This window comes from Corylus avellana, chromosome ca2, assembly GCF_901000735.1.
Source record: "Corylus avellana chromosome ca2, CavTom2PMs-1.0".
NCBI classification, from domain to species: Eukaryota; Viridiplantae; Streptophyta; class Magnoliopsida; order Fagales; family Betulaceae; genus Corylus; species Corylus avellana.
The window spans coordinates 42,315,868-42,329,395 of record NC_081542.1 but is presented as its reverse complement, the minus strand read 5'-3'; the positions used below and the strand labels follow the sequence as shown (position 1 = coordinate 42,329,395).

Below are 13,528 nucleotides of genomic sequence, written 5' to 3'. Positions count from 1 at the left end.
ACTATTAATAAAATAATAATAAATTTTTAATGATCTTAATAATCATTATTATTTTATTATTTTATTAGTAGTGGGACATGTGACAAGATAATGACTCTTGAATAAAAATGAATAGCTTAAATTTAAAATTTTAGAAACTTAAATTTTTTTAAGAATTTCAGGAAATCCGAATCCATGTCGAAAGGGCAACCCATAAAATGAGGCATAATTTCATAGCATTGGACCATTGGTTGCGTAGCATATTGGGGAAGGTTGTGAAAACAGGACCTGAAAAGCATTTAACTTAACTTAATTGGGTCAAGGCCATTCTTAATTAATTGCCAGACCTTTTGTTTTTTGTTCTTTTCGGACTTTAGAATTTACTTATTTATTTATTTATTTATTTATGTTAATTATTAGCTGGTTGGGCCGCAAAGTTTGAAACTAAAATCAACTGTTATCGCTAAGTCCAAACATCTCCTCTCACAATTATGGGGCCTCGCCGGCCTCGCCTTCAACGCCTACAATTAACACTCTTGTCGCAATATCCTTCTCATCCTACTAGGGGACGACTACTATTTTAGCTAGGGGCCTAGGGCCTTTTTCAAAGTCGTATGTGAATATAATAATGTAACAGTAAAAATTAATATATATATTTTTTTAATTTTTAATATTTTGATCTAATAATTGATGTTTACCGTTATCAGGGACGGAGCCAACTTTGAGAATAGGTAGGGGCCAATGGCTGAAAAAATTTAATGCGCAGGGGTCCATTAGCAAAAAAACAAAAAAAAAATTAACCATAAAAATTTTGTCACCTTGAGAATGAAAAAAAAAAAAAACAAAACAAAATTGTCATTTGGGGGGGCGGGGGTGGCCCCTGCCAATCCCCCCTTTCTCCATCCCTGACTGTTATATTATCAAGTTATATGACAAATCATATAGTAATCAACTAAATAAAAAATGATCCAAGGGCTATTTTTGCCTTTCAGGACATACATACAAAAAGAGATATCAGCGAGCAGAGCTATTCGTGAACATGCTCGGGCTCGCCTCGGGATCGGTTAGTTTATTAAATGAACAGAGCTTGAACAAAAAATTCAGGCCCGTATACATTTAGGTCGGTTTGTAGAAGTTTGGTTTAACTCGTACAAGTTCGTATAACTTTGTTTTTATTATTTTTAACTTTGTAATGAGAACATGTTAACTATTTTTTTATCTAAAAAAAAAGTTCTTTATAATGTAATATATATCAGTTGAATTATTGTAATTGTGAGTATGGACATAGATATAAGTGTCTTTGTGTATATATAAGTGAGTTTATATACGTGTGTATGTGTGTGTGTGTGTGTGAACATATAAATTGAGATTAGATTCTTTAATATTTGACTTAATTTCTTTAATCACCCAAACAATATACTATAAGATAAACATATAAATTGAGATTAGATTATTTTGTGTGTGTGTGAACATATAAATTGAGATTAGATTATTTAATATTTGACTTAATTTCTCTAATTACCCAAACATACTATAAGACAAAACATATAAATTGAGATTATTATTTAATGTGTGTGTGGAAATATAAATTGAGATTAGATTCTTTTAATATTTGACTTAATTTCTCTAATTACCCAAACAATACTATAAGAGACAAACATATAAATTGAGATTATATTATTTAATTTGTGTGCCGCATGAAATATATAAATTGAGATTGAATCCATATAAGTAATTTCTTTATTTGTCCCCAAGAGAAATTTCACAATCATTTAATTACAACAGAATGTTTCCATTACCAATCCTTCTCCTTAAGCGGACATGTCAGTATATATATATATATATATATATATATATATATATATATATAGACTATATTATTTAATATTTGACTTAATTTCGCTAATTACCAAAACAATAAATCTTAACTATAATTAAATAACTAATAATTTGTATTAATTTGAAGAAAAAAAAAAACATTGAACAATCACAATATTTACTTTATATATGAAATAATTAAATTAATTGGGTAGCTTGTGATCAAGCTTGAGCTCGGCTGAAAAATAAATGAACAGAGCTTGAACGGATTATCTAGTTCGGTGGAAGAGAAATGCTAAATATCTCAAATGTTGGTTTCCAAATAATATGTCATCATCCCATGAGTTAGTGACATATTTCCTAAAATAATAAATCTCATTTGATTGAGACACATCATTTGGAAACTAAATTTGAGATATGTAGCACTTCTCTTGGTGGAAAGCTCGAGCTCGGCTCACGTTCGAAAATAAAATAAATGAACTGAGCTTGAACATTCAAATTACAATCCTACATACAAATAAAGAAAAGAAAAAAAAAACAATTCATAATGTAAATTAAATAAATATATATATATATATATATATATATATATATATATTCGGGAATCTTTCAAATTTTATTTATAAAATATCTAGAGCATAACATCTCTATTATTACATAGCATAAAGCCCTAACACAAAATAGTCAAATGCTATGTTATTACAAAGTCATAGATATATTCAGAAAATTTTTACGATCAAAGTCCATCTATGATAGCAACTTCCGCAAACTCATGCACAACTTTAGTTATATATAAAACGAATATGCTCCAGCCTCCGAAAGAAGACTAAATTTAAAACATAAGTAGCCCATATTTCCCTTAATCTTGTTTTCCAACCGCGAGAGAAAATCCCCCACACCGATTTAATCAGCTTTAGCCCAAAGGTTAAGATAAAAAAAATCGTCCTCAACCCAAAAGCCAGGACAAAACGAATAAAACAAAATTCAAAAATCAAAACAAAATCATCTGTTGAATATCATGACACATGCTGATCACCGGAATTTGGATAAGATTTTAATCACAACAACGTAAGATACAAAGGGAAGCAATAATTAAGGAGATAAATTCAAACCTTATTATTATTATTATTATTATAGAATCATATACTCTATATATAAATCAATAAACAGCATATATATATATATATATATATCTTTATTTATTAGGTTTTATCTCTTCCGGGTTGAGTCTTCAATCAGTGATCCTGGCACAATGATTCCTGAGGGAGCAGGAGCGCGTGTAAGGGTTCGCCCGTTCCCTTGGCAGGTAGCAGCCCAAGCGGCGCGTGAAAATACATCGCGCTGGCGCGTTTTGCAAGAGGGCCCAGTATGTAATGTACTTCGGCTCACCAAGACGGCGACCGCCATGATCAGAATTCACCGACACCTTCTCCTGGTTAACAGCTTCCGACTCCATCGCCACGACCAAAGCAAAGAGGATGAATATCAGAAAAGGCCTAAATTCCATTTCAAACAAACAATAAAAAAAGATGATGAAACTTGAAACTTGGATCGATTTTTGGTTCAAAGATATATGATTAACAATATCTGTTTGAGCAGTATTTAAAGCACAACTGAACTATAAAAGAATAGGAAAGTAACGTATATATATATATATATAGACAATTAATTAAAAAGAAAAATGCTGAAATGAATTACAATAATAAGAGAATTGGACATTGAATTTAATCCTTTCCTATTTAATTAAGATTAATGTTTTCTTCGACATTACAAATTATTTCCATGCTTGAGGATTGTGTCATGTCCATATGTACGTACGTGTTATCCCAAAAGCTTGAGGATCGTGTTACATTTGAGCTCAAACTTTTTTTTAATAGGTGTGGCTCAACACGTGTAATATTTAATTAAAATGGGAGTGAATTGACAAGAGTCAAGGTTTGATTTCAGGACCTTTTGTTTGATACGATGTACCAGGTATTCTAAAAGCTTAAACTGATAGGAAGAAGTAAATTTAACTTAACCGTTACTTTAACAAAATCGAGCTGAATTATTAATTTGGAATCAAATACATATTATGGATTTAAAAACTTGCTCAATATTCGATTTCACTCTTCATGATATTGCTTTTATAGGAGAAGGAGAACATACGATTTGAAGGAAAATTCATTAACAGAAAGGGAAGATAGATAAATATTTAACTAATTAATTAATTAATTAATGTGTATTAATTACTATCTACGTACGTACAGAGATATATAGTACATAATTTACTGCTTGAAATAACTATTTTTCATAAGAGATAAGAGTAACGTAGAAACAACTATTTAATTAATTAGAGAGAAATTAATAATAAAAAAAATTGTTTACAAGCTTTGAAATATATAATAACACGATGTAGTTTATTATTACATATGATGCGTTGACAGCTAGCTTTTTGAATGGTGCATATATATATATATATATATATAAACCGCAAGAGAAATGCTTGAATGCATTCTCTCCACCATCTCTTCACCATCTTCTCTCTTTAACATTTGAAAAAAATTCAAATGTTAAAGAGAGAAGATGGTGAAGAGATGGTGGAGAGATGGTGGAGAGAATGCATTCAAGCATATCTCAAACCGCGCGCAAAGAGCCTATGAAGTTGGTAATTACGTACTTTTATGACCTGATTATATGATTGCATGTATGGAAGTGCATGCAGAATTATATTTTTGCACGAAGAAGTAGAGCAGCTGATCTTCATTTATTTCCCTGGTTGATTAATAAGGATCCGGACCATTAGATTTAAAATGAAGAGCCGCGATTAACATTTGAAAGTCAGCTGCTTTTGTATAATGATGCATTAAATGTTGATTTTTGTTTTGTCGAGGTTTAAATGATTTTATAGATCATTGAATTTAAAATGAAGGGTCACGATTAACAATTAAAAAATTTTCAATTTCTCCCTAATTGGAGGGGATTCGAATCCCAATTAGAGGGGATCTCAATCCGATTAATAAATACTACAATATCCATGATCCATACACAAGCATGCATGGTACGTACGTATTACAATAAAATATTGCTCAATGTTCTCATAAAAATCCCTCCCCCAACGCCAAAGCCACCACCTCCCGGATCCCTACATCTTTTCCACCTCCTAAGTAGTGGCGGATCTAGAAAATTTGTTTTAGTAGGGGTGGAATTCAATTAACAAAATAAAATGATAATAATTTTTTTTTCTCTTTATATATTATTTTATTATGATATAAAAATATGGTAATCACAATTCAAAATAGAAATTATAATACAATACGTGTATGACAAAAAATATATTTATCAAACTTCATAAATATATGTCATAATTGATATATCAATAAGTTAATATGTAAGAACTAGTACAAAAATATAAAATATAAAGTGTCTAAAATTGTAGTGCTCTTTATTATGCACTACCAAGAGCATATTTGTTATTGTGTTTAGAAATAGAGTTTTTATCTATAGAAATGGCTTAAAAGAAATTTTTTAGAAAATATATTATTTTCAAGCTTTTCTTAAAGTGTAGTTTTGACTCTCTTTTTTAGTGCTTAATTTCCTTAATTAATAAAGCCCTTTAGATTGCTAACCAACTTGACATTAGCCCCAACAACTTTCAGCCCAACTAATTTGCTCCAGCCGCCTTAATTGATTGTCTACGCCACTTGTGCTGCTACTCATAAAACGCACCGCATGACTTTCTTATAAAAGTAACCCTTTTGAATAAGGTTTATCTTACCTATGTGGGATCCCTTCAATGCAGGCTTTCTCTCATTTTAAGATTTCTCACTTTTCAAGACTACTGCCTTAGTTATCGTTGCAGCCTGTAGCTTCTTTCTTCTTTCTCATCTCAGCTTTCTTCTTCAGCTTTGAATCTTTAGATGGCTATCTCTTACCGAACCTACCAATATTTATCCCCATTTATTCGTAACCCTTATAAATGGTCAAGAAGAAGAAGAGGAGTAGGGGTGTCAATGCGGGCGGTTAAAAATCGCCCGCTAACCGTTTAACTGCTTAACCATATTAATCGCTAACCGCCTAACCGCTATAACCGCCTAGCGGTTATTGGGTTTACTAACCGTAACCGCTAACCGCTTTTTAATATAATATATTTTTATAATTATAATTATAAAAATATTTATACATATAACATAATCATTTGATCATTAAATCACAATTTTTTTTTTAAAATAATTAAATCACAATTTCAGTATTAATATATTATTATTATAATTTCTATGATTATATCACATGATCAATTGATCATTAAATCATTTGATTATATAATAACAAATTATACATATATAATATGACATAACTCATAAGTATACCAATTCATACTAATACAATAATTAAATATCTAGAGACTTATTTCCAATGTATGTTATAAACTTATAAGTCTATATATGTTATAAGGACTTATATAAGTCTACATATGTATATGAATAATATAAATGTATAATATCAATACTTAATCATATGATTCAATGACAATTCAAATACTTTATTCAAGACTTTAAGTGAATCATATTATTAATGTACAATGATGATATGATTTGTATAATATCAAATTAAGTAATTGACATTGGATTAAACAATGATCAATGTGTTACTTATAAACACAATTTAAGTATTAATGTATTATCATTATATGTTGTGACAGTTGTCTGAATTTTGAACTTTTTTTTATATGTTGTGTTGAATTTATTTATTTTTTATTTTTTATTATTATTTTTTAAAAGTTAACCGGTTATGATTTATATTTAAGGAAATTTTTTTAAAGTACAAGTAAATGTAAATTTTGAGTCAAATATTTTTTATTTTTCAATATGGGCTCTTTTTATAGCAATTGGGCCCAAGAAGACACTAACAATACCAACAAAAAAAAAATAATAAGGGTAAGAAAAAGCCCAAAAATGCCAAAAAAAAAGCCTAAAAAGCCCTAAAGAAAGCAAAAAAAAAAAAAGCATAATTTTGAAAAAACGGCTTGCGGGTGGTTATCTATTTTACTAACCGCTAACCGTTAAGTGGTTAGCGGTTGCGGTTAGTGAAATTTACTAACCGCTAAGGCGGTTACGGTTAACGGTTATTGGCAATAACTGCTAATCGTAACCGCCTTGACACCCCTAGGTGGGAGAAGGAGGTTTAGGGGCTAGGGTCAAGAAAACTAAAAAAAATTACCCATAGAAAAAAAAAATGTGAGGCACTTACGGGTGTCCGTTTCTTACTCCTTGTTTGGGGGATGTTTGTGTGAGGCATAGCTTTGCGAAGGAATGGATGCTAACGTACGTACACCAGAAATTTACTGGTTTGACAAGTTCAAATGTGAAGAGTTTTAGAACCACGCACATATACCTGCTTTGACTAGTTGATTGGAAAATGAAAATTTGAAAAGGACGAGGATAGAGATTTTCAACAATTTTTTTGTTTTTTTGTTTTTGTTTTTGTTTTGTTTTTTTTTTTTTAATTATAGATTCAAAAAATAATTATGAAGAGTTTTTATGGGACCTATATGTCTGAATAGGTAGTCTCACTTTTGATCTCCTGATGTTTTCGTAGTCTTATGTAGATATTATTTTTTTTAAAACGCAAAAAAAAAAAAAAAAAAAAATGGCCCTTATTTCTCTCACTGGTTTTTAGAAAAGAGAAATGATTGATATCAATAATTTATCCATATTTTTCTCATATTCTTCTACAAATTTAATAGATCAACCATCAGATTTGTGGGGTCTACTACTAACTTATGTGAAATCCACATAAGCCCACAAATTTAATGGTTGATTTGTAAGATAAGATGATAGAAAATATGAGAAAAGTATTGACGCCAATCATTTCTCTTTAGCAAATAATATTCACTTAGGACCAGGAAAATACCTACCATTTCTCTGTTCAAAATACCCTACATTATATTTGCCGAAAACATGTTGAAAAGAAAATAAAAAGTCATATACCAAAATTTTACATTTACAATTTCCGTCCAAATAGGCTAGGCCATATTTGGACCAAAATAGCCTCATCATTATATATTTATGATTGGCTATTATTCAAGAAAAACATGCAAACCCTCTACAACTGTCGTTTTATATTCTTAAACAAAATAATTAACAAATTACTAAGACACAAAACTCCTCTATATATAAAAAAAAAAAATAATAATAATAAAAACACCCCTCAAAGCACATTAATAAACAAAGTCTTAATTATGTATATGTTCTAAAGCTTTTTTTTTTTTTTTTTTTTTTTAAAGAAAAAAAAAAATCCAAAAGACAAAAAAAAAAAAAATTAAAAAGTCCTATATATATTGATGAGTACTTTGTCATTAATTAATTTATATATTTTTATTTGTTGTAAAATTCGAGTATATGTAATAAGTTAATATCATCCAGAAGTTAATCTTATAAATTTATAATCTCCAGATTCAAAGAAGTCGATCGATTGATCACAATGTCAATTAATAGCTAAAAGTCATCATGATCGCAATTACTTGGTGGTAAAATATAGAAAAGAAAAAACGAAAAAAAAAAAAGAAAAAAGAAAATGATTTACGCTCATCTAGATCTTGGTGTTAATTTGTTCAATTAATCTCGCAGGCATTTTCTTTAATTTTGGTTATAATTAAGAGAACTACTTCTGAGAATCAAATAAATTCAGTAGAGAATAACTTCTATAGGGTCTTGGTATAAACCAAGGCATTTGTGCCCTCCAATAAGAAGGCGACACATCAGCGTGGAACACTATAACAAAAATATGGTGTTCCACCTAATCTTTTTTTAGAATACCTAAAACAAACACCTTCTAGAATAACCTTTTTATATTTTTCTCCAATGCCGCCAGTGAGAGAGAGGGGCGCCAGAGGGAGGGAGGAGGAGCTTGGTTCTTACGCGGCCGGCATCGTCTTCGGCTAGAAGGTGTTTTGTTTTAGGTATTTAAAAAAGAAAAAGATTAGGTGAAACACCATATTTTTGTTATAGTGTTCCACGCTGATGTGTTGCCTTCTTATTGGAGGGCACAAAGGCTTTAATTTATGCCAAAACCCTATAGAAGTTATTCTCAATTCAGTAATATAATGCAAATTAATTAAAGAGACATATATAAATAAAAGCATCGGTAGAAGACAAACAATATTTAACTTTATTCTTTGATCTCATTCAATTATACAATATCTATGGACATAAAGATTAATATTGCAATTAATTAATAATCTGCATGCATATATAGCTGCATGCTGACAAGGCTAGAAGAAACACTTGCAGACAAAAACCTCGTACGTACGTAAGTACCCTAACTAGGTCATTAATTAATTATATTCAAATCACACCATACTTTTCTAGCCTTTTTTTTTTTATAATTTCCTCCATAAGATACACATAATAAGAGAGAGCAAGGAAACAGAACCTTTTGCACACACCTCATGACATAATAGATAAAACATAACACATATATATATATATATATATATATATATATGAACCCAAAAAAAAAAAGGTTTAAAAATGAAAATGAAATTAAAAAAATCACCGTATTAAAGTTAAAAAGATTTAAAGGAGGAAATTTTTTAAATCTCGGAAGAATCGATCCCATGTTGTATCATTCAATAAACAGAGCTAGCACTTTTTCTTTTTCTCTCTCTCTCTTCCGGTGTCGTACGTTCATTCTTCAATTAGTGATCCTGGCGCAATGCGTGATGCGGCTGCAGCCGCGCCTGTAAGGGTTAGCTTTCTGCCTCTTTTGGCAATTGTAGTACGAATTACCGCGGCGGCCACATGGTATCGAGTTGGCTCTCAGGGCTGCATAGCTAATGAACTTATGCCTCGCGGCAAGATGTCGGCTTTGGTGAGACTCCATCAACAACTCGGCTTCCTCGCCAATGCATTCACCCACTGAGCCCCCATTGCATGAGCCTAAGCCTGAGCCTGAGCCGGAGCTGATTTTGGTTAGTCCCCAGGCTGCTGCATCATGGAGTGAAGCCGACTCGGCCGCCACTGCCAGAGCAAGGAGGAGGAATACGAGGCAAGGCTTAAACTCCATGTTTCAAGCAAATTAAAAGAAATTATGAAATTAATGAAAGCTGCAGGGGAGAAAAGGAAAGAGGGTGTGGATATAATTAACTCGTCGATCTCTGCCCTCCCTCTTAGAGAAGGGGAAGAGAAGGATATAGATAAAATGGTGGGAGGGTTAATGTGAGGCTGATGGGATTAAAGAGGGGGACTGTTTTGGCGATGGAGGGTGGGATTTTGTGGCTGTGTTTTTCTGTGATTTAACGCATTTTCTGCTGCCCGTTTCTTTCTCCCTGTCTTTCTCTCTTTTAGTTTTTTGTTTTGGTGGTTTATAAATAGACATGGCTCTTCTTGTTTCTGCAACCACTCGCATATATAGCTTTGCCAAGCAATGCCAATGCCTCTATGCCTCTATTTGGAATCTGTTTTGTTTAAACACGTCTCTACCATCTGTTACATTCTTATCTGTACATGCGTGCTACTCTTTACACCCATTTCACGTCACATGAAATGGTTTGCCACATCAACCGCTTTAAACACGTCTCTAGTCTCTACCATCTGTTACATTCTTATCTGTGCGTGCTACTCTTTACACCCATTTCACGTCACATGAAATGGTTTGCCACATCAACCGCTTTAAACACGTCTCTAGTCTCTACCATCTGTTACATTCTTATCTGTGCGTGCTACTCTTTACACCCATTTCACCTAACATAAAATGGTTTGCCATGTCAACCGCTTTAAACACGCTAAATTAATCTGCATGTGTGAAATGAATGTGATCTAAATATGTATGTACAAAGAGTAGCATTAATGCTGTGCCCCGACAAAAAATATACATTTAAAGTCCGTACAAGAATTTTGGTCATGCGCGACCGAATTATCAACTACGACTTTTAATTTTACGGTCTAGTCTATTGTTAATAATATGTACAAATTAACAAGAAGTTTTTCACACGAGTGTTAAAGATTACATTTTTCATCGCTAATAGCAATACATCAATGACACAATATTCATCTATGATGTTGTCTCTAATTTTTTGAAACTTGCAATAACAAAGACATTTGTCTCCTTCTAGCGGTTGTTGCAGATTTCAAGCGGATAGGCTTCTTGGCCTGCTTAAAAAACCGCATTGTGTGGCCTATTTGTTGGTTTTCAAACCAAGATACAAAGGACCGAGCATTTTTTTGGCCTATTTCCTATTTATTGTTCGTATTTTATGCATTGAAATTTTGTTTCGGTTATTGTTGAGGAGCTCACCCCCTCTTGCTTTTCTATTTCCTTGTAACCCTTTCCCCTTTCGCTTATAAGAAAAAAAAAATGTACTAAGTGGCAAGCTTGCACATATGTAACTATGTTCCCTACGATTAAGGAGTAGGACTATATAGGCGGCCGGTGGTGGTTGGCGGTTATTGTCTCTAAACACATCGCCTTAGGCAGTTAGCAATTTTAAGTAACCACACTGCCTTAGGTGGTTACCAGTTTTGAGTAACCGCAGGTTAGCAATTATTTATACCTAAATTGCACTGTGCTAATCGCCTGCCAGGTATGAGCTTTTTGGGGGCTTATTTTGGTGTTTTGGACCCTCTTTTTAAGGCTTGTTTTATACGATTTTGAACTTGTTTTAGTATTTTGGTATGAAACACTATACCAAAACAATGTCACTTTACTTTATATAGATATATTCCATTAACGATTGTTAACGATTAATAACCGCACGCCTGTCTATACGGTCCTAATAGGGAGTATGCTCATAATGGGACTAGGAGGTTGTCATGGCCCAAACTAATTTCTAACTATCAAATCAATGTTATTCAATTGCCTTGGGTTTGGCATGTTTAGGCCAGACCTCCATGCCCAAGATACAATAGTGATTTCATACACTTACTTTATTCCCTAAGCCATACAATTTATAGAATAAGAAATTGATATAATCAATTTTACATTTATGCTTTTGTTGTAGGTGGTGTCATGTTATTTAAAAATTTAAATAATGTGATAATATATTTATCATAAATTTATAAAAATATAGAAGGGAAAAATACATTTACCCCCATGAACTATCCACCCATTTGCACTTTTAACTCAAATGTTTAAAAAGTTACATTTTACCCCACCAAACTTCCAAATTGTTGCAATTCAACTAGACTTTTTTTTCTTTCCAAAATACCCCCATCTAAAGTTTTTTTTAAAAATAATAAATTAAATTAAATTAAAATTTTAAAAATTAAGGGGTGGCTGGCCACCCCAGTTGGTTCTGGGGGTGGCTTCGGCCACCCCAAACCGTCACCTCTTAATTTTTTATTTTTTATTTATTTTTTCTTTAATTTGGGATGGGGGAATTTTTTTTTTGAGGGGGAGGGGTAAAAGTGTCACTTTTTAAATATTAAGGCTAAAAGTGTAAATATGTTGATAGTTTAGGGAGGTAAAGTGTATTTTCCCCAATAAAAAGTATAATGTGAATTATGAAACACATATGGATTTATAATAGAAGCTCATTATATGTAGGAACACAATATAAATAGAATTCAACTTAGTTGGTAAGCCTAGAAATATTCTTAAATTTCATTGAAAAAAGAAGCTCACTTGGAAGAAGGCTACAAAAAAGAGCAAGTTGTCTCCATGTTTTAGGAAGAGTTCGCTTTGGCCTGGTTCTTCCACCACCCAAGGCCTATCATATTTTATTATGCAATCCTATTTTGTAGATAAATTTTGCCAAACTATATTCGGCTAGGGTTAAGTTATGACCGAACCTATTTGAAAAAGTACTCGGAATCCCCTCATGGTCTGAACCCCTTGAAATATTGATTCTTCAACGGGTAAGAACTACTATAATAACACACATCCTTCCTGCTTAGAAAAAAAGAAAAAGGAAAAAAAAAAACTATATTGATCTTATCTCAAGGACAATGTTCAAACATGCATAAGTAATAGGGCATCAATGTTAAGAGAAGTGCTACACATACTCTTACTCTCAAGTGTACACTCATTTATGTAACATTAAAAATTATCTTGAATTTTAAATTAAGGGAGAAAAAAAAAAATTATATTTAGTCCTTAGGTTTTCATCTAATTTAGATTTAGTCATTGGGTTTTCAATTTCAAAAAAAGAGTCTTTAGGTTTTGCCGAAATTTAAAATAGAATCTCTCTATCACTTTACCATCAAAGTTTACAGTTTCTCATGTCTCATATATATCTCATTTGACATGCCAGCGTCCATCTCAACAAAACCCCAATGCAATGCCAAGTTAATGGAACTGAAGTCTTTTGTTATTGTGGATTTGCTCTTTAAGTTTTTAGGTTGTGTTTCTTTAAGTTACACTTGTCAATTTTTTTGTGTTTTTTGTGTTTTTTGTGTTTTTTTTTTTTTCCGGCTACAGTCCAATTGACCCCTTCAAACTACCTCCTCAATGACAATTTACCTCTCAAACTACCAAAACAATAACAATGTACTCTCCAATGCTAGCAAAATGACGAAATTAACCCTATAGAATTTTCAATAAGACAAAAATACCCTTAAAATTTTGAAAAAAAATAAAAATTTTAGTATTTTTGTTTTATTTTAGTAGGGGTAATTTTGTCATTTTGTTAAAATTGTGGGTATATTGTCATTGTTTTGGTAGTTTTGGAGGTAAATTGTCGCAATTGATAGTTTTGAGGGTATATTGTGATTGGGTTGGAAGTTTGAGGGGGTTAAGCAAACTTTACCCTTTT

General features: G+C 31.7%; 1 protein-coding gene across 1 annotated transcript; it reads right to left on the bottom strand.

The window, feature by feature from the left end:
* Positions 1-9,336: 9,336 nt before the first annotated feature.
* On the bottom strand, positions 9,337-9,963 carry LOC132172812 (protein RALF-like 19). The gene has a single exon (XM_059584382.1). It carries the CDS (start codon positions 9,841-9,843, stop codon positions 9,472-9,474), a length of 372 nt encoding a protein of 123 aa, XP_059440365.1. The 5' UTR covers positions 9,844-9,963; the 3' UTR covers positions 9,337-9,471.
* Between the last annotated feature and the right edge of the window lie 3,565 nt (positions 9,964-13,528).